Below are 25,757 nucleotides of genomic sequence, written 5' to 3'. Positions count from 1 at the left end.
TTTCCCTCGAATTCCATCGACGATTTATACTTTCGCACGCGAACGTCGATAAATCTTTTTTAATCGTAGCCTCTTGCTTTATAGAAAATATCTGATATCGAGGTTGAACGATTAAGTTGAAATATCGTTGTTCGATCTCGAAGACCGAAACGACGATCGAGAAACGTCGGAAAAATATGGAATTCGAAGGATACCGAACGACCACTAAACGCAAAGGCCAATATTCCCTTATCGCGGTGAATATGGCAATAAAAACGGAGGAAATGTCCCGAAAGGGTTAATTTCTTTTTTCGCAACTTTGTTCCGCGAAACGTTCGCACAGCATTAAAAGTGTTTATACGCGGAACATTTAGATAACTTCATTTGCCACTTACGCTTCTACTTTACGTTACGTTTCGGTATAAATTTCGCGTTGAGTATCGTTTAAAAATTTCCGTCGAATTTCGAGCGGCATTTTCGATGCAAGCAGAGGGGCCAATGGGACGGACATATTGTGGAACGCGTTATTTCTGGACGCGTTTACGAGTGATGAAAGAACAGAAGAGGGCAGACGGTGAAACGTCTCGAAAGCGCAACAAGCCCTTAATGATGTCATAATTGAATAATGCCCATAATCTTCCGTGGATCTGGCTTTTTGCCGTTTTCTTGCCGTCGCTTTTCGTCGATCGCTTTAAATTGAAGCAGTTACACACGTAAATACGTCGGGTAAAAAGATGCTGCCGCCTCGTAAAAACGTCGATCATAGTAACGAGTATTAATTTGTAACGCGTATCCACAAATTGATCGATTCTCTCCGCATCGGCTCGTCTTTCCACGCTTATTTGCAAATACTCGCCTAGAATCGTCGTTAAAGTCCGTTTTCGTCGGCCCAGCGTCCAACGTTTACCAACTTAACAACCATGTAACTCGAGTGTAACGAACGAGGTACGTCCGTATGGAGGTAAGAAAGAAAACAAACAAGAAACAAAAACAAGAAAAAAAGGTAAGAATTAAAGGAAACATCGAGCCAAGCCACGGACATCGATAGGAGACAAAGTAAACGAAGGGACAAAAGAGGCTCATTAAGCCCTAAGGTAGATAAATCCGAGATCGGTGATCAAAATCCATAAAGCGTGAAGAAAGACAAAGAGAGAGAAAGAGATAAAGAGAGAGGAGAGTGAATGGGGTGGAGGTAGGAGAAGGTAGGTTTCATGCAAAGGATACCAGTGAAATTATATGGCGAGAATACCTGGTTTTCGAGTGCTCGTGTCAAATGTCCAGGACATTGGAAAAGCAGGTAAAGATTAGGAGGAACAACAATGCGCGCGCCCAGTGGCCCTGCATTGGGTAGGCGAACGACAAACGGCGGACGGTGAACGAGTGGCAGCAGAAGTGTATAAGTCCTTTAAAGGATTCGACTATGCTGGTGGAACAGAGCGAGAATCGAAGATGACGGAGAGGCAGAGAAAGACAGAACGGAACGCAGAGATCGAGAAGATATCCCCACGGGGCACGGGACGATCATCCATGGGATAAACGGTATGCGGTTCTGGAATTTCGTCCTTTTTGTGCGACCGGTGATTTCAATAGACGAATCTCGAGACCGGCATAGGTTCCTGCTGCGCGTATTCTACGGTGACATTTTCAGAAGACTAACAAGAATAATATTTCAATGGTGGTTCTGTTGTGCGTTTGGTCTGCTCACTGCGACGCGCACAGCAATATTGTTGCATCTTCGCCGCAGAATCTTACCGACGCGTATATCTAGAGAAAATATATCGACGCTAAAAGAGCCACGTTCGAATCTTTAACGTCTATATCGATAGCGAGGAAAGATAAAATGCTGTACGACCTCCGCGTCACGCTTCGCTTCCTCTCTTCTTTTTCTTCTCCTTCTTCTTCTTCTTCGTCTCTTTTTTCTTCTTTCCTTTTTCTCATTTTTTTTTTTAATCGATCTACAGCCCGTCCTCGGCAACTTTAGGTAATTCTTTCTCTCGCTCTCTGCGCGTACGACCGAGATCGATATGCCGACTTTCGTTCAAATGTGCAAGTTCATCCAGTATCATATCTTTTGAAATATCGTTCGGCGTGGTAGGAATGCGCGCGCGGGCGGAACGAAGCTTAAATCTCCCTCGTTAAGTAACGCTGCCATTCCTTTTCTCTTTCTCTTTACCTTCCTTTCTCCTCCTCCGTACACCGGCCACCGTCCGCCTTTAAATTGTCTCGTTTCTGTTACGATTCATTTTTCTCCTACCCCGTTACCACTTCTCCTCTTTCTCTTCGTTCTTACTTTTTCCGCGGCTAATTTCCTTATCTCGCGGCCACGGATTTTCGCTCTTGTAATTCGATCAACGACAGACGTCCGTTCGTTCGTCGTTTCCGCGTCACGTTCCGTCTGAAGAATCTCTTCGCAACGAGAGTACGCACGATACGGAGCCTAGTAGAGAGAAGAGAGAAACCGATGGGCATGAATTTTGCGAGCGAAGGTGAGCGAGACTCGCTACAGAGAAACGATTTTAGAGCTTTCGTGTTCGCAATTCCTCACGCCCACAGATTTGATTTCTCCGTCCGCGTCGTTTCGTTCCGATTCTTCTTCGCGCTACGCCTTCTAAAGAAGACGTTGAAAAATGAACAGGATGACGATTGTGATTACGAGGGGACGGACAACAGCAACGAAGCGAGAACGAAGATGATGATGATGAGCAAGTAGAAGATTAGCGTAGCATTAAAGGTGCCATCCCGATTTCCTTTATTTCGTGCCCCGTGAAGATCCACCGGCCGACGAATGAACGCGACGAACTTTATAAATGCACCCTTGTAAATCATTTTCTCTGCTCCTTTCGCAGCTCCGCGCCTCTTAATGGTGCGAGCTTTTAATTTCAATAACTTACGGTTAACGCGTCGCAAAAAGAGAACAAAAAAGAAAAAAGAAGAAAAAGGAATATATATTAAATCTATAGAAAAATATAGAAACAATAAAACGAATCGACGGTCCTCGTTTCGGTCGTGACAAAGTTCACGGGAATTCGCGTTACGTAAAGCTCACCGGTTCGGGGTTGATTATTTCCCTGTGAAACCTAATGGGAGGGGAAACATCGTGAAATGGTCGCGGGATACCGTTGTTAACCACAGAATGCACAGCGAGGCATCGCTCGATCGGCGGTTTTCATGTAGCGGACCTTTTTTTTGCAAGGCTACCGGCTAGACTTTGTTACTGCAACGGTACAGGCGCAACGTCGAGGCGAGCAAAAAAAAAGCAGAAAAAACAGAGAAAATAATGATGATGAGCGAGCAGGGTATTAACGTAGACCTTTCCCCTTTGGAGCAGCTTTCCCGTAGATCGTTCCACGGGGTTAAAAATTCTCTGCTGTGACTTAAATGGATAGCGTATCGTGTCACGACAATTTCTCCGTGACAGACGGCAGAAACGACGAATGGAAAATTAATTCGTAAGTAGAGAGTACGGTTTCGCGTTTAGTGGCATAAACTATATCGAGCAACGGGAGGACAGATACGGAAATCACGATCGCCAGGCATTGGATAAGTGCATTTGATAATAACACGTTGTAAGATGGTTGGAACGATTCGCTGTCGTCAAATGGCGAGAAAAGAAAAAGAAAAGAAGAAGAAATGGGATCGTTGAAATGCATAAACGACGTACTTGCATGGGGATTACGCGGAAAGAAGAATGAAAGTTCCAGGAGACTACTTTCGTTTGCGAGTAGCCGTTTTGTTACGTAGATAGCTACGAAGAATATCGAGGAAGCTCTTTCAAAGACATTTTCTTTTTTTTTTGCATTTTCCTTTTCTTCAGAGCATCATCGAATCTTTATCAACCAACATTTTTCCACCAGTCGGCCGGTTGGTATCGATAAACTAATCGTACGATTCGCAATAGAAGGGACAGCGAAGCTAATCGCGACCTTCATCTCACCTTTGTGCGAATTAATTTCAACGATACGCTATCTGGCGAAGATGGCGAGATAGTCGATTGTGAATGGTCACACGTTCCGCGTACGATATACGGATAGCGATTTACTTTGTAGAGAGGTTTGGACCGCGTTTGCGGAAGTCGAACGGAATTCGAACGATCATCGATGAAATATTAAATACAGAGGGTCGAAAAAGTGGCTCGCAGTTCGCCGTTCCAAATCCTTAATACGGCAATAACGATTTAACCGTTGGTATCGCTATATACGTTATTACGCGGCCATATTTCAGAAAGGACGAAAACGTCGGCGTAGTTAATTGACGGTTTATCGCGGCTAAACGAGCGCTATTAATCGGACACCGACATAATTATCATCGACTATTATTAAATTCTCTGGGCCCGTTCGCGCGCGTTCACTCGGCCGTACACGACCGGTATGCTACGCGCGCCAGCGAGCTCACGCTTTACTCCAGATATATTTATCTAACGTGGCAAGAGAAGGAGGAAGAAGAAAACGAAATAAAAGGAAAAAGAAAAAAGGACGAAGGAAACATTACGCCTACATTTCGCACGAGCTCTCTGGACCCACCCATTGGCGCGCGAACGTGTGTGGGTTTGCCGTTCCGTGGCTCGCGCGCCCATACATCAAGATCACGTTAAAGCCACTTTCTTAAATCAAACGGCGTGCTACTTACTTTATTTATCCGTGTTTCCCTCGTTTTGTCGCCCGAGGATTATCGTATTCCCGTTGAAATCGCAACTTTTCGACTCGATGGCGACCCATTGTCAACGATCCCCGCTGCCCGAGACGATCCTTTTTATTCGACGACTCTATCGGGGCACGCCGGCTATTACTCGATGCTATTATTATCCGTTCCAACTTTCTAATATTAGATACAAACGATATTTCACGTAGGACGAATGGAAGTGGAAAGTTTCGATTAACGAGCCGGTCGTGGCACGCTCTCCTTCGAAGATTTAAGGGGTTTAAGTAGATCGTGATCGATGATAAGTGGGAAAAAGAATTTCAAATCGAGAGCATAATACCGATAGCGCGAAGGACCGTCCGTTGAAACTATCGTGAGACGGCTGGCTCGCGACCCAGGCTAATTTACTTGGCCGTATTACTTAACGTTAATTGTTTTCATATCGTTAGTCGTTTCTTAAACAGATACGGTACGTTCGTAATTAACACGGCACTCGTGTTAATAACACTGTATTACGAATACGAGTTACCAAAGGTAAGTTTAATATCGGTAATTAGGTCCGTTAACATCGCGATCCTAACGAAGGAAATTGAATAATACTCACGCTCAGGCGCGCGTTCCTACCAACGATCGAATCCACGACCCGCTTCGTTCTTTTTTCTTTCGCCTTGAAACGCCTCGGTTCCTGGTGTGTACATAGGGCGACCGCGCTAATGAAATTCGTCAACGAGGCGATCGTGAACGAACTATCGGAACGTCATCGTTGACCACCAAGTTTTCGAATCAACGGAAGACAGCGGGTGAAAGTTAAAGGCCGATGGCCCTGTTAATTTTTCCCCTGGAAACTTCACTACGGACTCGCCTTGTGCAGCAACATGCAAATTGAATTACCCCGGTCGAGGAATGTTCTAATTGACCGGGCGCGGTAAGGTTTGACAAAAATGCCAGGCGATCCGAGACGACATCGGCTACGAATATGTCCCCGCTTTCATCCCCGTGCACCCGGTGCAAAAAACCGATGATACGAAGTCGATGGCCGAACGAAGAAAAAGAACCGCCGGGCCCTCTTGCAAAGGTTGCGCGCACCGAGGTACCGGCAGAGAAATCAGCAGAGAAACCAACAGAGAAACGAACGGAGAAAGGGAAAGGGTAAAAGAAAGATGAGGGGCAAAGACGTAGGAAGAAAGGGAGAGAACAGAGAAAACAAGAGAGAGAGAGAGAGAGGGGGGGGCGAAAAGAAAGAGAAAGGAGCAGAGCCGAAGAGAAGAGAGAACAAAAGTCGGGTCTGGAACAAAAACGTCCGAACTGTAGTCGGTTCCCGAAGAGAGTCACAGATCCCACAGCGAGCGATAAAGGTAGGGTCAAACGAAACGACGAAGACGGGGACAGACGAAAGAAACGAAAGATAGGAAGAAGCAGGGCCCGAAACTGGGAGCACACTCCTCCAGGGGGAGGAGGGCCAGGCAAGCCATAGGGAGAGATCAGGGTGGGAGAGAGAATCTTCAGAAATGAAGCAGCAGCAACAACCAGCAGCAGTCGCACCGGGGGTAAAGATGGACCGACTTTTACCTACGTCCGGCTGTTTGTATGCGTTCACCCGAGATCAAGTTTTTCTCGAGTTCTGAACCTCCGGCAGCGAGCCAGCCAGCAGCACCAGCAGCTCCGACTCGAATCCAACTTGATTTCCTGGCACGCGGTTCATCTTGTCGTTTATTCTCTCCCACTCTTTGGTCGCGCGTCTTTCTAGCTCGTTCTCGTCGTCTTTGTCCCTCTTTTCGTCCTTTCGCTTTTGCTGGATCATCCCCGCTATGGACGTGTGCGTGACTACGTGTATATAATCGCATACACACGCACACACACGCATCTACGCTATATGGATATCGCGAAGATAGTCGACGATAGTGCTGGAACGAGGGATGGTCCCGCGCTGTGGAACACGTGCCCTTTTCCAAAACGAACAACTATCCTATTCCCCTTGTCGCCCACTGGCTGCCTTTTAGTTGAGAATTATACACGGTGTCGCGTAGTCGCCTAACCACCACCAGAAATTCTACGGCTAATTTTCGGTGAGAAATGTCCTATCGGAAGACGACGGTCTAGCCGCCGCCTCTTTCAAATTCGACGACCGTGAATTCCTCAATTCGGAAACGATTCGAAGGGAAGTGGTCCCGCGCAGTCACGGCCGTTTCGTTTTTCCACGTTCGCGTATTTCGCGTAATTCCCGATCGCAAAGGCTAATAGCTCGAGGGAAGAACGTAAGTACGTACATAGTCGATATCGATTTCTCCTACCATCCCGCGATTAATCCGATCTGTTCTCTCGAACCGCTATTACGGTCGCCTCCCTCCTCTTCACTCCTCTCTTCTCGCTCATTCTCGACGACGTATTGTTTCCGACGATACTCTCGTCTTGCAGATTCTTAGCCGCGACTCTCCATCGTTGACCCTAATTACGTTAAGATCATTCCCTTACGTAACGCGATTCCCAAGCAAACGAATCGCCGTGTCTATCGTGTCGTAAGACGAGAAGCCTGTACGCGTAACGCGCCCTGACGGTGGATTAATAAATCCATGCAGTCGCGTTTAACCGGTGATGAACGAGCCGCCGGTGATAAACAAGCTTGCAGGACGGTTGGCTGCGCGTCGATTGCATCCCCGCGTTTCTCACGATTATCTCCTTCTTTCGGTTTTTCTCTTCGACTACCGCCTCCCCCCAAATCGAGAGGGTAACTTTGCGCGTGTTAAACCGCACATTACTGTCGTCGCTATCGCTCGCTTCCTCAGGACGGATCGTTTCGAGCGAGCACCGGATGGAATTTTTAGCACGTCGACGTGCGCGCCGCGTGAAGCAAGACGAAACGCAAAAAGGAACGAGCTAGAATCGTGGGCTCGCGGTTCTCTACCCCGGAGAAAGGGAGAAAGAAAGCTGCACGAGGGGAAAGACGAATCTGCTCGACAAAAAGCGGCGAATGACTTTCAGAACGCACCGGATCATTAATATCTCCGGGATGATCAATCAAAGACGTGAACTTACTTTGGTGGACGTCGTACTGGGCCTGGTACCACCAACACCGATGGCGTACAGCTCCACCTCGTACCACTGGATTCCTGTTTCCCTGTCCAGCGCGGCAGCCGTCGACAATATACCTGTCTTCGTGTCGACGTCGAACAATCTGTCGACCTGCGGACCGCCGCTACCAGCAGTCACGTTCGTCACGTAGTATTCGAGATCGATATTCGATCTACGACTGCGAGCACTCACTCTCAAAATGCTTGTGCCGATCGGCTCGTTCTCATACACGTTGCCCTCGATCTGGCCACGGTGCTCCCATATTGGTTGATCGTCCCCATCTTCCCCGGGCACTATCAGGGTCAAATAGGTCTCCGTGGATCTTCGTTCCGCCTGAACGGCCTCGTCCGTAGCGCGGATCCCTACTTGATACTTGGAGACCCGCTCAAAGCTGCTCTTCAGGGATCGCGGCAACCTTATCGTCAGGTGGCCCGTGTTTCGATGGATTCGAAACATGTCCGGATAGTTGATGCTCGATCTAAGCAACTCGTAGGTGACCAAACCGTTGGTGCTGGAGTCCAGATCTCTGGCGACCAGCTGGGTAACCGTAATCTCCTTTTGATACTGATAGTAATTTCCTTTGAGCGGTAACACGACGGCGGACATGCTGACAAAGATCGGCGCGTTGTCGTTGATGTCCTCGACGATGACGATGACCAATTTTTCCGCGGACAGCCTGGCGCTAGCTGGTTGAGCGCTATCGGTTGCCACGACCACCAATTTATAGGTGTCGACTTCCTCGCGATCGATCGGCAACAGGGTGTGTATGACACCGGTGGATGGATTTATACCGAATCTTCGAACCTGATCCTCCGGATCTTGACTAGCGATAGAGTACGTGACCACTCCGTTCTCGTTCGAATCGGGATCCTCCGCCGTGATGGTTACTATCGGCGTGTGCACCAGAATTCCCTCTCTAATTTGTCTGGCTATCGCGGTGTTAGGGAACACCGGCGGATTGTCGTTGGCATCGATAACCTCGACGATCAACGTGGTAACGGAGCTCAACCTCGGATGACCGCCGTCGCTGCAGGTCACGTTCAGCGTATACTTTTCCAGCTCCTCATAATCCAGCGGCTTTCTCAAGTACAACGTCCCTGTCAGAGGATCGATGTAAAAGGTGTCCCTCCTGTTGCCAGCGGATATGGCGAAGGCTAGCTCGCTGTTCGGTCCCAGATCGTTATCCGTGGCTTTGAACCTAAGTAGTTCCGTGTTGGTCGGTGTCGTTTCGAGAACGGAGATGCTTGATTTATCGTCGACGAACAGGGGCACGTTATCGTTCTCGTCGAGCACTTCGATGTGAACGATCGTGCTCGAGGACAGACGAGTTTCCAAACCGGCGTCGTGCGCCACTACAGTCAACACGTACGCATCCGTAGTCTCGCGGTCCAACTCCTTCGTCAGAGAGATCTGTCCGGTCGCCTCGTCTATGGCAAACCGGCCGTGTTGATTTCCATCCTCCAGAGAGTAAAACACATCCCCGTTCAATCCTTCGTCGGCATCCGTGGTATACACTCGTAATAGTTGCGTGCCGATCGCGGCACCCTCGTTTACCTGTACCCTGTACGGTAACCTCTGAAACTGTGGGATATTGTCGTTGACGTCGGTGATGTAGATGACAACTTTGACTCGATCGCGAAGTCGATTGACTCCGTTGTCGGTGACGGTAGCCTCCAAGGTAATGTAACTGCTACCGGTATTGGTTACCAGCAGCTCCCTGTCGAACACTCGAAGAGACTTGATGAAACCGTTTCTGGGATCGACGGTGAAGTCCTGTTGACTAGCTGGAAGGGAGAAGACGAGGTCGGCGTTGCGACCCACGTCTCGATCGGTTGCCAATAATTTCCCGACGAACGTGTCCGGTGGCTCGTTCTCGCGTAGGTGGAGGACGAAGCTCGAATTGGTGAATTCCGGCGCGTTGTCATTTTCGTCGATTATGTGAACGACCACCGGTACTACCGAGCTTCTAGACGGGCTACCTTGATCTGTGGCCGTTACCTCGAGCGCGTAATAGTCCAGCTCCTCGCGATCAAGAACGTTCTTCACGTATAACTGGCCGTCCGGGAATATTCCGAACCGATCCTCGGTATTTCCGTCGGTTATGCTGTACAACACCCGGCCGTTAGCTCCGAGATCGACGTCGATAGCGGTCAGGGAGAAAAATCTATCGTTCACCGGTGTGGACTCCGGTAGCGACGTCTCGTAGCTGGTCAGCTTGAACACCGGCGTATGGTCGTTTACGTCTTCGATGGTTACCCTGACTTGATGCTGAGCGGATAACGGCTGATTTCCGGAATCCGTGGCGGTTACCTCCAAGTGCAGTACCGTTCCCGGCGCAGCTCGTATCGGCTTGTCTAGATAAATAATGCCAGAATTTTCTGCGACCCTGAACTGTCCTCCGGGATTGTGAGTCAACGAATAGACGATCCTCGCGTTGGCGCTGGCATCGCGATCCCTGGCGCGAGCCAGGCACACCTCTTGACCTACGGCCGCGTTTTCCTTCAGAAGCACCTCGTCACCGATCTCGCCCTTGGGAAACCTCGGCGGGTTGTCGTTAATGTCCAACACCGTGATATTTACGGACGTTTGCCCGTAAGCGAGTCCGGCTCTGGCCGATAATTGCAGACTGTAGTAAGCCACCTGCTCCCGATCTAAACACCCGGAAGTACTGATCGTGCCGGTACTCTCGTCTATCTTAAAGTTACCCTTCGGATCGCCGAACACGATGGCATACGAGATCTTGGAGCTGTCGTATTGCGTAATCTGTACGGTGCCCGCGTCTCGAGCGAACACGTTCGACATCGCGCCGCATTCTCCCCTGTCCTCGGCTATCCTGAACTCGTAACCGTTGTAAGTGTCGAACTCCAGGTGTTCCAAGTCTTCCTCGCGAATGATCTCAACCAGAGCGTTTCTGCCAACCACTCTGTCCCCGGTGTCTTTGGCCGATATGTTCAATTCGTAGAGGGTCTTGTGAGCCGCCCTCAACGAACCCTGAAGAGTGATCTCGCCGGTTCTCTCGTCGACTGTAAAAAGTCCCTCGCCACCAGATTCCAGCGAGTATCTGACCTGAGCGTTTTCCCGAGCATCGGCATCGGTCGCCGTCACTTTACCCACCGATGTTCCTGGCGGGGCGTCCTCCGGTATGGGCATCAAGTACCTCCACGGATAAAACACCGGCGAATTGTCGTTGACGTCCTCTAGAGTCAATATCACCGTCGCCGTGGACGATTGCGGCGGAGTACCTTGGTCCTTGGCGATTACCAGAATCTGATATTCGGCGGTGGTCTCGCGATCCAAGTTCACCTTCGTGGTCAATTGGCCGGTCAGTCCGTCGAGGGCGAACGTTTTCGGATAGTCCCTGGACACGCTCGAGTGAAAGCTGTACGCGACGCTACCGTTCGTTCCTTGGTCGTTGTCCACCGCCGTCAACGTGGCCACGAGACTCTGCGGCGGGGTATTTTCCGACAACGTAACGCGAACCACGTTCTGCGAGAATCTAGGCGCCTCGTCGTTCTCGTCGAGAATCGTGACCTTGAGGTGAGTCGAAGCGTACTTGGGATTGGGACCACCGTCTCTGGCGGACACGTGCAACTCTATGCTTCCTTGCACCTCCCTGTCGAGGGTCGCCACGGTGGTGACCAAACCGGTGTCCTGATCGATCGCGAACCAACCTTGCTCGTTGCCCGAGTCGAAATCGTAATAAATTCTCGCGTTCAATCCGGAATCGGCGTCCGTCGCGGAGATGCTAGCCACGAAGCTGCCGGTAGGCGAAAGTTCCGACAGCACCGCGGAGTATTCGCTCTGTTGAAAGACCGGTTCGTGGTCGTTAACGTCGTTCACGTGGATCACGAGGTAGGCGGTTGCCGATCGCGGCGGCGTGCCTTTATCGGTCGCAACCACGGTCAGATTGTATTTCGGTATCTCCTCGCGGTCCAGTCGACCGTTCACGCGAACTATATCGAAACTAGGAGTATTGTCCAGTCTGAAGTGGCCCAATTCGTTACCAGCACGAATTTCCACGGTGGTCTCGCCGTTCAGGCCCTCGTCGTTGTCGATAACCGCGACTGCGGCCACGATCGAATCCTTGGCGGCGTTCTCGTCGACGGTGGCGAACCCCGGCGTAGATGGGAAATAGCTGAACTTTATTTCAGGATCGTGATCGTTCGCGTCCAATAGATTCACCGTTACGTAGGTCCGACCATCCTGCCTCGGCGAACCGTGATCTCGAGCAAAGACCGTTATGACGCAGCTCTTTGGACAACCGTCTCCTAGACGCGCCGCGATCGTGCAACTCTGTTGCGGACAATCCAGAGGCTCGACCGTCGTTATGGTGCCTGTTTCTGGGTCTATCGTGAACTGTCTCTCGGTATCCGGTAAATAATACGTCAACTTGGAATTGTCCTCGGAATCCTTGTCCGTCGCGTGAACCGTCAACACTTTGGTTCCTACCGGAGCACTCTCGTTCAGAGCGACCACGTAGTCGCTCTGCTGGAATATCGGAGGATTATCGTTCACATCCAACACGGTCACGTTTACCAGAAGATAACCCAACCTCGGTGGTCGGCCTCTGTCCCTCGCGCAAACGTTCAACGAATAAAATTCTACCTGTTCTCGATCCAATTTTCCCGTCGTTTCCAAATGCAGATAAGATGTTTCACCGGTCGGATTGCCGGTCACTTCCAAACGAAATTTCTCATCGGTGTTCCCATTCACGATGAAATAATCGTCGACCACGCCGTTCTCCAGCGTATCCTTATCCGTGGCAGCATCCAGCAACAATTTCGTCCCCACCACTGCCGATTCCGAGAAACTCACGGCTATACTCGACTCCGGAAATTCCGGATCGTTGTCGTTGATATCCAGCACGAGGATCCTCACTTCGATCGGATAAGTCGGTTGGCTGGACAACACGACCAGGTCGAACCTATCGCTGCTCAACGCTTCCCTGTCGAGGACTTTGGCCGTTCTGATCTTGCCGGTTTCGGGATCCAGCACGAATTCCTGCGGCGGCTCGTTGAACCTGTAGGTAAAGCCAGGCTTGACCGGTATCAGGCCTACCAGGGTCCCCTTTGGCTCGCCTTCTCTGACCTCCAGTTGAACCCTGGTATCGACCGCTCTGCTCTGCATCGCCAGGCCCATCGCGGCCGCGCTGTCCTGCGGTAACATCGGTGACCGTCGTGGCACCAGTCGCGTCACCCTTTGAGGTAGTTTGCGAGAAAAATAATCGGACGCGTGTCTCTCCTGGCCGTTCGGTTGGCCGCCATTTTGGTCCACCGACAACAGTGCCAGGACCAGGGCTAGGACCATCGAACTTCGAATGATCATCTCTTCTGTCCCTTCGAACGCGCCCCCTTCCTTACCTAAATTCCTCTCTTGTTCGACGACATAAAAGTATCGCTGCTCCTTTGATACTACCTCTCGTTCTTTTTCCTCATCGTCGGCCGCACGTTCATCTTCCCTCTTGTACGTTTTCTTCACGTAGTTGGTGCTGGCACGCTCGACATGGCACGACCGAACCACGAGGCCAAACGATCCGAGAGTCAACGAGCGGCCGACCAGTTGCTTCGATCGCTAACGGATTCCATGCTTTCGATCTTTCTCTGTATGTATTCGTTTCTTTCCTTCTTTCTATCCGTTTGCTCATCCGTGTTCGTAGGTTCGTGTCTCTCAGCTTCTCTCGGCTTCTTCGTTCGAAACCGGGCTACGTTCTAACCGGGCTCGGCTCGAAATCGGATTAAGGATGCCTCGAAGGTGTGGGCGTTTTCTTTTTTATTCGCTCCTTTTTGCTCGTTGCCGCGGAAAGTCAAGTGAACACGAGAGACTCGAGCCGACAGAGGGGGCACTGACCCGCAGAGCCGCGCCTCGCGAAACGCGTCTGCGGATGCTGCACGCCTCCGATCCTCGATACTTTTCCACCTTCCACCGATCACCACCACCACTACTACCACCACCACCACCACCACCTCCACCACCACCACCAACTTTTCGATCCTCTCCGAAATCTGAACGATCCACCCTGTGATACGCGCACGGTAAACAGGGTAAGGTGGTTCGGTGGCGGATCGTTGTCGGATCAAGATTTTTCGCGCGACGCCGCCACGGTTTCCGACCACGTTCGCGGTCGCTGCTCCCTCGCGTTCCTCCGTGTCACTCGATACACCGACACGCGCGATCTTTCCGTTTTTCGCGGTTCCCACCGCTTTTCACCCTCTTCTGTATCGACTTTTCCTCTCGACACGACACTTTCTCAAAGTTCCCGTGCCACGTACGGATGGAATCAGAGATCGAATCACTTTCCGATATCGAGCCTTTGCTTCGCACAGTCAAACATCCAAAGTTGATTCCCAGCAGCACATCCACCACTAACGGCACAAAACAAACACGTCGTTGGTGAACGATAACCACTGACTCGTGGATGACGATGATCTTCCGGCGGCACGACACGGTGCGCTTTTCCTCAGTGCGACGTGCAACGTCGTAACGAGATCGTTCTTCAAACGTTACACGTTATGATCGGACCATCCATCGACCAACCGGCGGTTGGCGAACACTTGCTCGTGGAAACTCGAACGTCGTCGTATCAGAGTCGTAGTTTGTGTCGCGATGAGTTTCGCACTCGCGCACGCGACCGTGCTTCTCCCGTGCGTCCACGTTCGCGAAACGTTGGTTTCACGCGGGGAGCGGGGTGAAAAAGATCGAGGGGGTAAACAGCGAGAGACGCGAGAGCTAGAGGCGAAAAGACGCGAGTGTGCGCGACCAGCGAAACTTACAGGGGGAAGATAACCGAAAGACGAAGAAGAGAAACGAAACGAAAGGGTAAAAAAGAAAGACACGCGCACACGTACACGAAAGGAGCGAAAAGAAGGAGTAACGTGGGCCGTAAACGCGACGACGTAAGGCCCCGTGAACGTACGACGACGAAGAATATCACCTTCCCGAGGACTGACCTGACTCGACTGAACCGAGACGGTCCCAGAACCTCGCCGCTGCCAGGAGAAGCATTCTTCGAGCTTGCTGACGCCGTCCCTCTCCGATCCATCGGGCCCGATGTATGCATCTGTTTCTCTCGCTCTTCCTTCGTTCCCCTCTCTTTCCTTCTCCGTTTCTCCTCTCTCACCGTTTACACTCCCCGCTCCTTTGCCGCGCGCTCGCACACCTTCCATCGATATCACTTTTTCTCTTTCTTCGAAGAAACCTTTGGCTTTCTCTTTCTCTCTTCGGCCACCGTCTTTCGCCTTTCCTCTCTCTTCCACGCGCCAACGCTCTTTGTCGGTGTTCCTCTCTCGCTTCCACTTCCTTTGCCACCCTTTTATCAATATCTTTCCTCCCGTTTCGACTTTGTACAAACTTCTTTGATCCATCGTCTTATTCCAAGCTCGACACTTTCTATCCCTCTTGGTCCCCTGTACTCTCAGCTTATCTCTGTTTCTTTCGTCCCCTCCCCCCCCCCACACCTCCTGCCACTGCTCTTCGATCCACCTTCTTTCTCAGACGTATTTAGAAAAGCCTCATCTGGGCCCGCATGCTCTTTCTTTTCTCTCCGATTTTCTCAGGCAACCTATCTACATCGCATTTTCTCCCCCCTCTCTCTCCCTCCCTCTCTAACTCCTTCCTTCTAGCGATCGGTGTCGCTTTTCCTCTTCGTCTAGTAAAGCATTCGCGAACCCTCCTTTTCCGAGACACCGGTTTCTATCCTTATCTCTCTGGAACTTAGACCGTCTTTGTCTAACCAAACATCGATAGCGTTTTCCCTCTTTGTCTAGAGAAACATTCGCGGTTCTCCTTCTCTCTGCCCTTCTACCTCTATCCTCCTCCATCTAGGCTCTTTGGTTCGTCGCATCTTTGTCCGTTCCGGTAGTGTCTCCATCTTACCTTGTTCCTTCTTCGTCTGATGCGAGGTTCGTCGGTCGAGCTTTCTCTCTCCACTCAGGACATGCTAGTTCCACCACCGGCGTACACGTTCCCTCCCACCCTGGGCCCTACGTGTCTTTTCCTTGCCCCTCCATTCTCCTGCGGAAGGTGGCCGGGCCCCTCATAGCGCCCTCGTTCCCCGTCTCTGTCCCCGCGGCCGTTATCCTCCCACCTTCGACTCTATCCTCGCGCATCCCAGCGTCGTCTCGCGCTGAGATATTCTCCCTTTTGCCCTCGAGGAACGAGCAATGCGGAGGCTCAGGTATGCAAGATGGCCGCCGCTGAGAAGCGTTCGCAACGAGGACCGCTTACGGGCGAACCAGGGAAAGAGACCGGCTGCCTGTGAAACGGAGATGGATCTAGCCGAGGAACGAAGACGGAACTTGAGTCGCATCGGAGGGACGAAGAAAGGACGACCGAGATGAATAATGCGCGGGGGAGGAGGGGTAGCAGAAGAACGAAGAGGAGAGGACAAGACAGAGAAAGAGGCAGTTAGGTTGACAAGGGTGTGGGGTAACGGGGAAGAGAGGCGGTGGAACGAGAGGTCTAGAACCACGATGCCGTAGATATATATCCGCGGCCCTGTAGCCACTTTTATAACTAATCCGTTACCACGATCGAACGCTTCGCTCGAACTTTCCACCTCTCTTCCCTCTCGGCTCTCTTCCGTCTTCTTTTTTCTCTCGATCGAGAGCACGGCCGCGCGAGCTACACGCGCGACTAGATTCTCTTCGCTGTTTTCCTTTAATCTAGTTTACTGGGTACCGGCCGCTATATGGACACCACCGACTCCTCCTCCCTCTACCGACCGTATGTGCCGATTACCGTATCGATAGCTAACCCGATTTACGCGTGTGCGCCCACCGCCACTTCCTTCCTTTCTTCCTCTCTTCTTTTCTCTCTCCTCTTCCGTTTTTTCACGACGTAACGTAGGATCTTGAACACAGCGTCGCGTGGATAAGATTAAACCCGTGTACGGACGGTCCGAGGAACGTTTGAGAAATCGTTATCTAGAAAGAACGGAAACTATGCACATACCTACTACGCGCACGGGATGGAATGCCACGGGAAATTAGGAGTCTCAAAGCTTTACCTGCCAACAATTTCGACTTGAACGTTTTAAGGATCTTTTTATCCAAATAGATCTGGTCGAGGCGTTTCGAACGGAAGCTATCCGTCGGAAATTGATCTTTTACTTGATTTCTATAAAGTGACGCTCAACAACGTGTCGGTTTTATGATATCAACTTCCTGATTGACAAAGGTTAAGGACAAGTATGTGTCGCGAAAGAGGGTGCGGCAGGATGCCGCCGGTACCCGCGTGCTTGATATCCGATGTTCAGTGGTACGACAACGTGCATGCATATGCCATTTGTTGGTCCATGATATTCGAAAGGTTATGATCCGAAAGACGACAAAAGATCCTGACATTTATTCAGACGATACGATACGAACTCTGTGTGATACGACCAGTTTTACAATTCATCTGATCGCTTGAACCGTATCGCGATCACGTTAGTGTGAGAAGAACTGCAACGTTAAAAGCGATTTTCTCGAACGTAACTTTGATTAATTGGATGCGAGTTTTGAATGGAAGTAGAAGACGCGGTAAACAAGTAGTAATAACCGTGAAAAGTCAGCCAAGATGACTCGCGGTAGGAATAACTAATCTCGGCACAAAGGGTGATTTATCCGCGACACGCTTCCCATAAATGAACGTGATAAATTTAATAGAAAGCGAAATAATCGCCGTTATTCTTGAAATCTTCCGTTCGACGTTAAATCATCCGCGGCCCTCAACAAACGGTATATTAGGTATTCTTATCTCGCAAGTATCTCAACTTGGTATCATTTTCCGAACACACGTAGAGAACGTACTTTCCTGCAGGCCGATTTACCAATATAATTGTACAAGATAGATCACTTGATCACGGTAACGCGCATCCACCAAAGCGTACTTCGTAAATCTTATCGGTAGATCCGCGATGGTACACGATGGATCGTTATTCGTCGAGAAAGCTACGATTCGACCAGAAATCTGATCGCTTTCCGCGTAGGTAAGCGTAACGATCGCCAACACGGTCTTTACCGAATCGCGATATCTTGGCCGAGTGCGAAAGTGGATCGTTGCAAACTTCTTAACAACTTATTTTGCGAGTCACGCCCGTATAAATTTACCGCAGATCGTTCCTCACTCGAAATGGTCTTTTGCGCCCACTTGTCTAACATTATTTCGCGTTGCTACCATATACGGGGCAGCATCATTCACAAAACAGTAAAATTCTATCGAGTTGCGGTGTGTCACGTGGGCGTTACATGCAACAGCTTCATTGTTTCACCGAACAATAACTGTAACACGTTCTCTTCTGTTTATCTTCGACCGTTGGACAACCGCACAAAATGTGACGATTGTCGGTCGCTTCTGGGCTACCTTCGAATGGAAGAGAAAAAAGCAATAAAAAAAAAGCAGGGAAGAAATTTCTTTTATATATAAAAAAATCGTTTCATCAAAGATTTATTCATTGATGAAGATTATTAGAGAGTAAGATGTACAAGCTTTATTACATAGATTTATATAATAAAAAGAGTGTGTTTATTTTCTAGGTGCTCCATACGCATCCGGCATTCTTTCTATGGTGTACCTATGGTGAGCAACATACATTATAGGTACACCAGGTATTTTTCGTATTCTCCTCTTTAGATCTTTGTCATTAGTTGCCACAATGTAGCATTTATGCTAAAAAATTGCAGTATTGTAAGTACTATAAATTATAAATACTGTTAGGTAGACTTTTGATTTTGGAACAAATTATACTCACTTGAGTTACTCTATTGACGATACAGTCATCCGCATACGTGCCTTTGTGCATACAGTTTAACCTTTCAAATCTAGGATCTTTCATAATCTTTAAAGCTATTTTATACTTTTGGCCCAGTTTCTCCATTTCACCCAATACACAATCCGTTATATATGGAATGCATTTAGCATAAAGGCATTCCATCATATTTTCTATGATATCTAATTTATTTTTAATAGAGAAATTTATAAAATTTGTATCTACCAAAATATGATAAGGAGGTCCTAGTTGTGTGTTATAATGGAAAAATAATGCAGAGGATTGCTGGGGACTATAATAACATCATAATGATATAATTTTATAATCTAATATTATAAAAATATTACAACACATACAAGAATACTTACGCTTCTGTTATTTTAATTTCAGTTGGATTTTCTTTTTTAACTTTTCTTGGTGGTGCACGATGCTCTGGTTTTCTACAAATCGTAAATATGCATTCTGTAGGTGGTTTTACATAGTAATACTTTTTTACTTTGTGACTGATAATAGAATTGACTTACATTCTTGAATCTGTCAGACTTATCATTCTTTTCATTTGTGCAAATCTTTGTATAACAAATTTTCGCGTCCTCTTATTTTTTCCCTGTACATTTCAAATAAGTTGAAAAATAACTTTATGTTTTGGCGTATAAGTTAAACAAAATTATTGTAATATCAAAATTTAAAAACATAACCTAAATACGCGCTTAACATATTTTATAAGAAATGTAATATTTTATAAATAAAATGTTATTTACCATTTTTTATGTTTAATATTCAATACTCTATTATATTTACAATAAAAATTAGTATATCGATAATCTAATTTTTCATTTCAAAATATATACTGCGTTATAAATCACGTGCAAAAACTGTTCAGTACTACCAACACTAGTATTTTCTGTTTAATTATCTATTACCCATACCAACTTAAAATATGAACCTGATTGTAATATATACCTTAAAATTCCCATCCATGTGAAACTACCCGTAGAATATGTGCGCTGTTAAGTGGCTCCACATAGTGTAGATATTGGCGCGGTAAAAATGAATTGTGCAGCAACGTAGCCAAGATAACGAACGAAGAGAATTTAGTAACAAATTTATTGATTAAATATTAAAATTATTTATCAATTATAATTATAATCAATTTGTATATTCACCTTTATTGCCATAGAATAAAACATTGCTAAGACATAAATCACTCGCTTTGTTATATGATAAACTTCAATAAAATCAATTTTTATTAAATAAATATTACATAAATTTATATTGGATCGTAAATAGAATGCTCTTTTTTAATTGATTTTAATTAATTAATCCGTATATATAAGTACAGAAACCAACGATTGGAAAATAAGGGAAAATTGTAACGCTGAACTCAGTCTAGATGTATTTCCTAAAAGCGCAAAAATTGTTATAGTTCAAAGTTTTCTCAAGTTGTAATTAAGTTATTAAAATATAATTATTTGTTTTAAAGGTTATTTCGTTCAAGTTTTTGTTCATTTCTAGGCAACCTGTTAATTTCATCAAACCATTCAATTTCAAATTTCGCAGACACAAGCAGAGTGCTTTTACACTTGATGAGTAACAACCCAACCTGAAATTTTCCGAATACCTGAACAGCCATGCAACGATCTCGTATACTGACAAACGAGATAGTTATAAATTCACGAAAAATTAATTGATTCCTTTACCTATTAATGTAGATTACATACTACATTGTACTACAATTACATACTATATGACAATTATCTTTTCATCGTAATTCATAACTGTAATTTGAACAGATGCACAAGATATTCTTAAATTTTAATATTTTATATTTTCGCGCGCTTTTTATTATTGATCGGAAGTAAATTAAACCATCTTCCTTGCTGACCCACCATCTTGTTTCCGCTTTGTGGTAATGAAACAGAATTGTGTGTAGGATATTTCGTGAAGCTTAGTATATTTTGCCCTTTATTAAAACGGATTAAGTACAGAGGAAAATACATTAAAGTATTACCATTTTTACCAATATATTATCATTGTTGCTATAGATATAATATATATAATTTGATTAAATGCACAAAAGAATTATTTATGTCTTAATGGTTCTATAACTATCGAAATTTGCAATGATCGTTGCACTTTGTTTGTGATCCTTTGTGTTTTTGTGTTGCCTAATTTGTAAAAGATGCCGAAAAAATCAAATAAACCGCAAAGGGGTGGCCGAGGTGGAAGACTTGGAAATTTTGAGGATAAACATTATTTTGGTATATTTTTCGTCATTACTCGTGATAAACTTAGGTGAAATTGGTTGTGTCTATATTAATTTTTTGCTTTACACAGGGCACGATGACCGTGTACCCAGAAATGACAGAGGTTCATATCTTGGTAATAGGCCTAGAGTATCATTCAAAACACAAGCAAGACCAACAAGGGATGTGCCTAGAAGTCTGACATTAGCATGCTTAGATGAAGATGTACAAATGGCAACAAGTTCCAATAATAATAATAATAATAGTAGGCAAGTTATTATAACAGGAAGAAATAGAAGGACGCAACGTGGAAGAAATAGCCCTGTGCCTCATAGAAGATATAGGAGTAGTTTAGCTCCTAGATCTAAGCGATTTCCTATAGGAGAAATTAATTGGTATAAAGTTACTGTAAGTATATCAGGACATAAATTTTAATATTCAATTCAGTTTTAGTTTTAATCATAAAAATCATTTTTGACTATAGATACCATATGGACATAAATATGATAAAGATTATATAATAAATAATCTTCTTAGTTATATAGCACCGGAAACTTTTCTTCCAATAATGGTAAATATGAAACATTTCAATTACATTTTATAATTACAAATAATATAACTACAAAGTGTTAACTCTGTGCAAAATGTAAAAATTTGTCAACAGTATCGGGTTTTTGGAAGTGAAGCCAATTTTTACGTAGATGATGAGAAAATAGCAGTTGCGTTACTTGACTGTGATCGTAAAATTACAACTACTGATGGATACAAATTATTAGTAAGAGTCTCAAAATCACCGTTTCCTCAATGTGAAATTGATGCCAAACTGAAAGAAAGATTGAAACAAGCCATGGCTAAACGATATATGCATGCTACAAATGCACTAGACTTGTCAAGGTTTCACAGAGATCCAGGTTAGAAAAATTTAAAGTAATGTTTTACACATAAATTTCTTGTATGGAATATGTAATAATTTTGATTGTTATAGATCTTATTTCCGACTACTTTTGTGCACTATTTCAATCTCCAATATTAAAAGCAGTATTAGACATTGTATCAGAATACATACCAAATTTAGAGGCATTAAATTTGGATGGAAATAAGTTACAGACAATCCAAAATTTAAATATTCTGAATAGAAAATTTTTAAAGTTAAAGATACTGTATATTGGAGATAACAGGGTATGTAATTTAAGCTGATATAAGCTATGAGTATTTTATCGTTTATATCATAGTGATTGATTCAATATATAATTAACGTTTTGTAGATAAAAGATATTAATCAATTGGATATTATCAAAGATCTGAAATTGGAAGAGCTTAAATTGGCAGGGAACCCTATATGCAACAAATATAAATCTCGGCAAAATGACTACATTAGGTAATGTATTATTTTAATAAGATCTTCCTTTTCACAATGATGGGATTCTCCAGGTCTGGATTGACTGATACAGTTTACAAATTTTAATTAATACTAACAATTAAGAGTATATACACTAAAAATATCAACCTATTTATTTATTAGAATATCTATCATATTTTTAAGTTGTATGAAATGAAGTAATAAGTAGTTCTTGAAAATTCCAAATTATTTATGTATTTCCATTATATTAAACCTTTCATTAATAAGGCAAATATTTCTGTTATTACGATTAACTTGGAGCTTCCGGGCTTCTGGCTTTTCTTTCCTGACAACAGCGACGTGCGGAAAAGGTTTCCTAAACTCCTGCGACTGGTAAGTAATAAACGATAATCGTATTATCAATCACTATACTTCATAAAATATAGAAATAACTACTTTTAATATTTTATAAGGATGGTATGGATCTCCCAAAGCCAATCTTATTCGATGTAGTGGACGAAGGAAACAAAATACCCCTTTCTCAGAGGATGTTTGTTGCAAATGCAAAAGCACAAGAAGTTGCTAGTCAATTTCTACAGCAATACTTTCTCATATTTGATAGTGAGAATCGCCAACCATTGCTAGATGCGTATGTCGAACATGCGTGTTTTAGCATGACCGTGTCTTATCCTCCTCACTATACTAATAAGTAAGTTTCTGCATACGGATTAACTCAAAAATAAACGACATATATTTTACTAATAAACGGGATATTATAGATTAAATGGCTACCTAATGGAAAATAGAAATCTAATGGAAAACAAGAACCTAATGGACAATAGAAACCTCTACAGAATAAACGATACAAACAGAAAGCAGAAGTTATTAAAACATGGTCGTTTGCCTGTAGTTTCATTTATTTCCGAAATGCCACAAACTTCCCACTATCTGAATACTTTCACAATGGACATCAGCCTGATTACAGTAAGATCTTATTTCTTTGTAAACAAAAACGAAATGTGCAACCTATTCGTTGTGTTATACAGCAGCTTTATATTTCTAGGACGGAATAATGTTGATTACAGTTACTGGACTGTTCAAAGAGCTTGACAAGAAGGAACAGCCTGTTCGTTACTTTAATCGAACCTTTATAATAGTACCAGAAGGAAATGGTTACTGTATTCGAAATGAACAACTACATATCAGTCAACCGACAGACGCACAATTAAAACAATTGAGTAGTCAACCACAAACGCAAATGATCCAGGATCCAGGATCACAGACTCCTTCGATTAGCGGCAACGAAAAATCATTAACGGTTCAATTATCCGAAGACGTAAAACAACAAATGACGATGACGCTTAGCCAACAAACAAACATGAACTTAGAATGGAGTTTAAAGTGTTTAGAAGAAGTATCATGGAATTATGACAATGCGCTTTCTGCGTTTCAAGAATTTTACAAGCGGGGACAAGTACCAGCGGAAGCATTTAATAAATAAGAATATAATACATGAAAAAGTAAGAGTTAGAGAAATTTCAATCTTATTCGTTATTTTTTTTTTTGCTGCATGTGTCTTTACAGTACATGATACATTTGTATCGTAACCAGTGTAAAGGTGCAGTTTTTCTAGATATTAGTTCTTTTTCTTTTCTTTAATATGTGTTACAAATGGATATTGACTTTTTTTTCTTGCTTTATAATTATAAGAAATTACTGCTTAAAGTCTTATGCGTTTATTGTCTTTATAGCGAATAAAAAGAGGATTGTTGTAAAATACTGAAAGTAACCAATAATTTTTTCCACAAAGTAATGTGTTTAACAGCAATCTTCTTTTTATGTCAATGAAATGCATAATGCTTTTATTATTAAAGAATACAAGATGTATATTATTTTTATTTGAAGAGTAGTTGTCTTTCGTAAGTTAAAATTTAGCCATGATTTTTAGCTTTAAAAAATTTCAGGGAATGTTAATACTAGTGTGTGATACAATTGATTTTGACTTTCATTTTTGTATGTCTGAAGTTTCATAGAGCGATGAAATATTCCAAACTTCACATTTTAATTTCTTATAATTATTTACAACATATAATTGTAATTCACTTTTGGAATTATATCGAATATGAGCATTGTGTTCATTATGAGAAACAGAAATAATACTTAGATTTCTCGCACTGCTAGTTCGATTAGGAATCCTATTTCGTATGTGTATAATGATGCGCATTTTATATTATGATTCAAGTAATCTATATCTGATACGTTTGGTCCATCCGAGAATACGTGTGCGATAGTACTCTAACGTTTGTAAATAGACAATTTTATAATACTATGTAATTATTTGTGCCTTTCTTTGATTAAACTCTCAAATGAAATGAGCATCATTATGTATTTGATATAGATTAATTTACATTAAATTTAATAAGGTTACAATATCATGAATGTATAATCTTAGAAAGATTATATCACATCTTACTTCATATCATGCTGGTTGTTTCTATTTATAATAAATATGTTACATAATTTTATGAACATTTAAATAATGAAAACATCTATCACATAACACGAAAAAAAATCTATTCTCTCTGTAGCGAATTTCTTTAATCAGTTTGATATTGAAGTTATTGTGATAAAATAGTTCTAGCAAAAGAATTTAACATCGATAATAAAAGAAATACGAATCAACCAGCTTGAAACGTTTGTATCAGTTGTTAGGAATTGAAATACCGTGTTAATTTTATACCTTTCGGAATTTGCGCAAATTTATATATAGATGCATTGTTAATATCTATATCCATCATTATATGTTCAGTCAAATCTGCAAATCCAAAGATTAGCTACAGTTCGTGAGCATAAATTATTCGTTGGTATCCATAAAGAACGCGCGTTTAATAAAACGATATCACTTTATTATGTTACACATATCCAGAGGATAAAGATGAACTATGTTAACTACTACACAATATGTAATCTATTCAATTTATTCATTTCTGAAAATGGTCGAATCGCCTTTGTGACGAAAGAGAAGGACGCTGATGAAAGAACGAAAAACAATAGTTCTGATGGATCAGTTGGAATTCTAACAAGAAAGTTTGATCTCCTTTCTTGTCAAAGCTTGTCGATATGCAACAAAATGTGCTACGACAAACAGTCACACAATATTTGTGCAATGTTACAAACTAACATGAACAAAAAGGCTGAACTGCACTCGACCGTATCAGTTACTCCTGCGGACTGAACCCACAGAAAGTTTCGTGCTGTATTGATGTCGATCAGACAGGAGCTATAACTGGCTCTCAATTCTATGTCTTTTTGAAAGACATAGTAAATCATACTGACACACGAAACTGATCGGAATGTATGACAACGAAACTAAAGAATGAAACAAAATGTATTCGATGTAACGCAGTTTGTTTGAAAGAATTATTCTACGACATAGAGTTGTTATTACAATTGTATAAAATAAGCATGATTGATGTATTACCGAAAGTATAATTTATGCTCACATTCTGTACAGATCTTACTAAATGACAGAATATTTGTAGCAGTACTGAAAGTTCTTTGGGAAAAATATTTGTTCCAACGTACTACTAGTTGTTATCAAGTATTTTTCGTTTTGCTACATAGAAAGAATGTCATTCAAAAAAGGCAAAAGAAACAAGAGAAAATGAAGAAAAGGAAACAGGAAAACGCAAAAAATGTGAAAAAGATATTTTTATTATCATATACATTACATATGTAA

General features: G+C 44.2%; 3 protein-coding genes across 3 annotated transcripts in view; 1 reads left to right on the top strand and 2 right to left on the bottom strand.

The window, feature by feature from the left end:
- The window catches only part of LOC100651028 (cadherin-related tumor suppressor), a 65,190-nt gene extending 51,564 nt beyond the window's left edge, over positions 1-13,626 (bottom strand). The window contains exon 1 of the mRNA XM_003393042.4: positions 7,651-13,626. Coding sequence (XP_003393090.2) covers positions 7,651-13,011 — 5,361 coding nt within the window. The 5' untranslated portion in view covers positions 13,012-13,626. The remainder of the gene's footprint in view (positions 1-7,650) is intronic.
- A 4,469-nt stretch (positions 13,627-18,095) lies between these two features.
- Positions 18,096-19,334, bottom strand: LOC100650913 (rRNA-processing protein FCF1 homolog). The gene is made up of 5 exons (XM_003393041.4): positions 19,195-19,334; positions 18,958-19,040; positions 18,802-18,873; positions 18,416-18,725; positions 18,096-18,333 (listed from the first exon to the last, which is right to left on the bottom strand). Exons 1-5 carry the CDS (start codon positions 19,195-19,197, stop codon positions 18,190-18,192), a joined length of 612 nt encoding a protein of 203 aa, XP_003393089.1. The 5' UTR covers positions 19,198-19,334; the 3' UTR covers positions 18,096-18,189.
- Positions 19,335-20,312: 978 nt separating this feature from the next.
- On the top strand, positions 20,313-25,648 carry LOC100650712 (nuclear RNA export factor 1). The gene is made up of 10 exons (XM_003393039.4): positions 20,313-20,694; positions 20,771-21,087; positions 21,164-21,250; positions 21,344-21,590; positions 21,665-21,858; positions 21,945-22,057; positions 22,375-22,411; positions 22,492-22,727; positions 22,798-23,002; positions 23,082-25,648. The coding sequence occupies exons 1-10, from the start codon at positions 20,616-20,618 to the stop codon at positions 23,517-23,519; spliced, it is 1,953 nt and encodes a 650-aa protein (XP_003393087.1). The 5' UTR covers positions 20,313-20,615; the 3' UTR covers positions 23,520-25,648.
- Positions 25,649-25,757: the final 109 nt, after the last annotated feature.

Source organism: Bombus terrestris, chromosome 1 (genome assembly GCF_910591885.1).
Source record: "Bombus terrestris chromosome 1, iyBomTerr1.2, whole genome shotgun sequence".
In the NCBI taxonomy this organism is placed as follows: domain Eukaryota; kingdom Metazoa; phylum Arthropoda; class Insecta; order Hymenoptera; family Apidae; genus Bombus; species Bombus terrestris.
The sequence above is the reverse complement of the archived record's forward strand: the minus strand, read 5'-3'. Positions and strand labels throughout refer to the sequence as shown.

Excerpts from the sequence above, each read along its gene's own strand:
- LOC100650913 (XM_003393041.4), bottom strand. Across the intron at positions 18,874-18,957 it reads AGTCTGACAGATTCAAGAAT|AAAACCAGAGCATCGTGCAC; the intron begins GTAAGTCAATTC and ends TACGATTTGTAG. Across the intron at positions 18,726-18,801 it reads GAAATTAAAATAACAGAAGC|TCCCCAGCAATCCTCTGCAT; the intron begins GTAAGTATTCTT and ends ATGTTATTATAG.
- LOC100650712 (XM_003393039.4), top strand. The coding sequence starts at position 20,616 with ATGCCGAAAAAATCAAATAAACCGCAAAGGGGTGGCCGAGGTGGAAGA. Across the intron at positions 21,088-21,163 it reads TTAATTGGTATAAAGTTACT|ATACCATATGGACATAAATA; the intron begins GTAAGTATATCA and ends TTTTGACTATAG. Across the intron at positions 23,003-23,081 it reads TGGACATCAGCCTGATTACA|GACGGAATAATGTTGATTAC; the intron begins GTAAGATCTTAT and ends TTATATTTCTAG.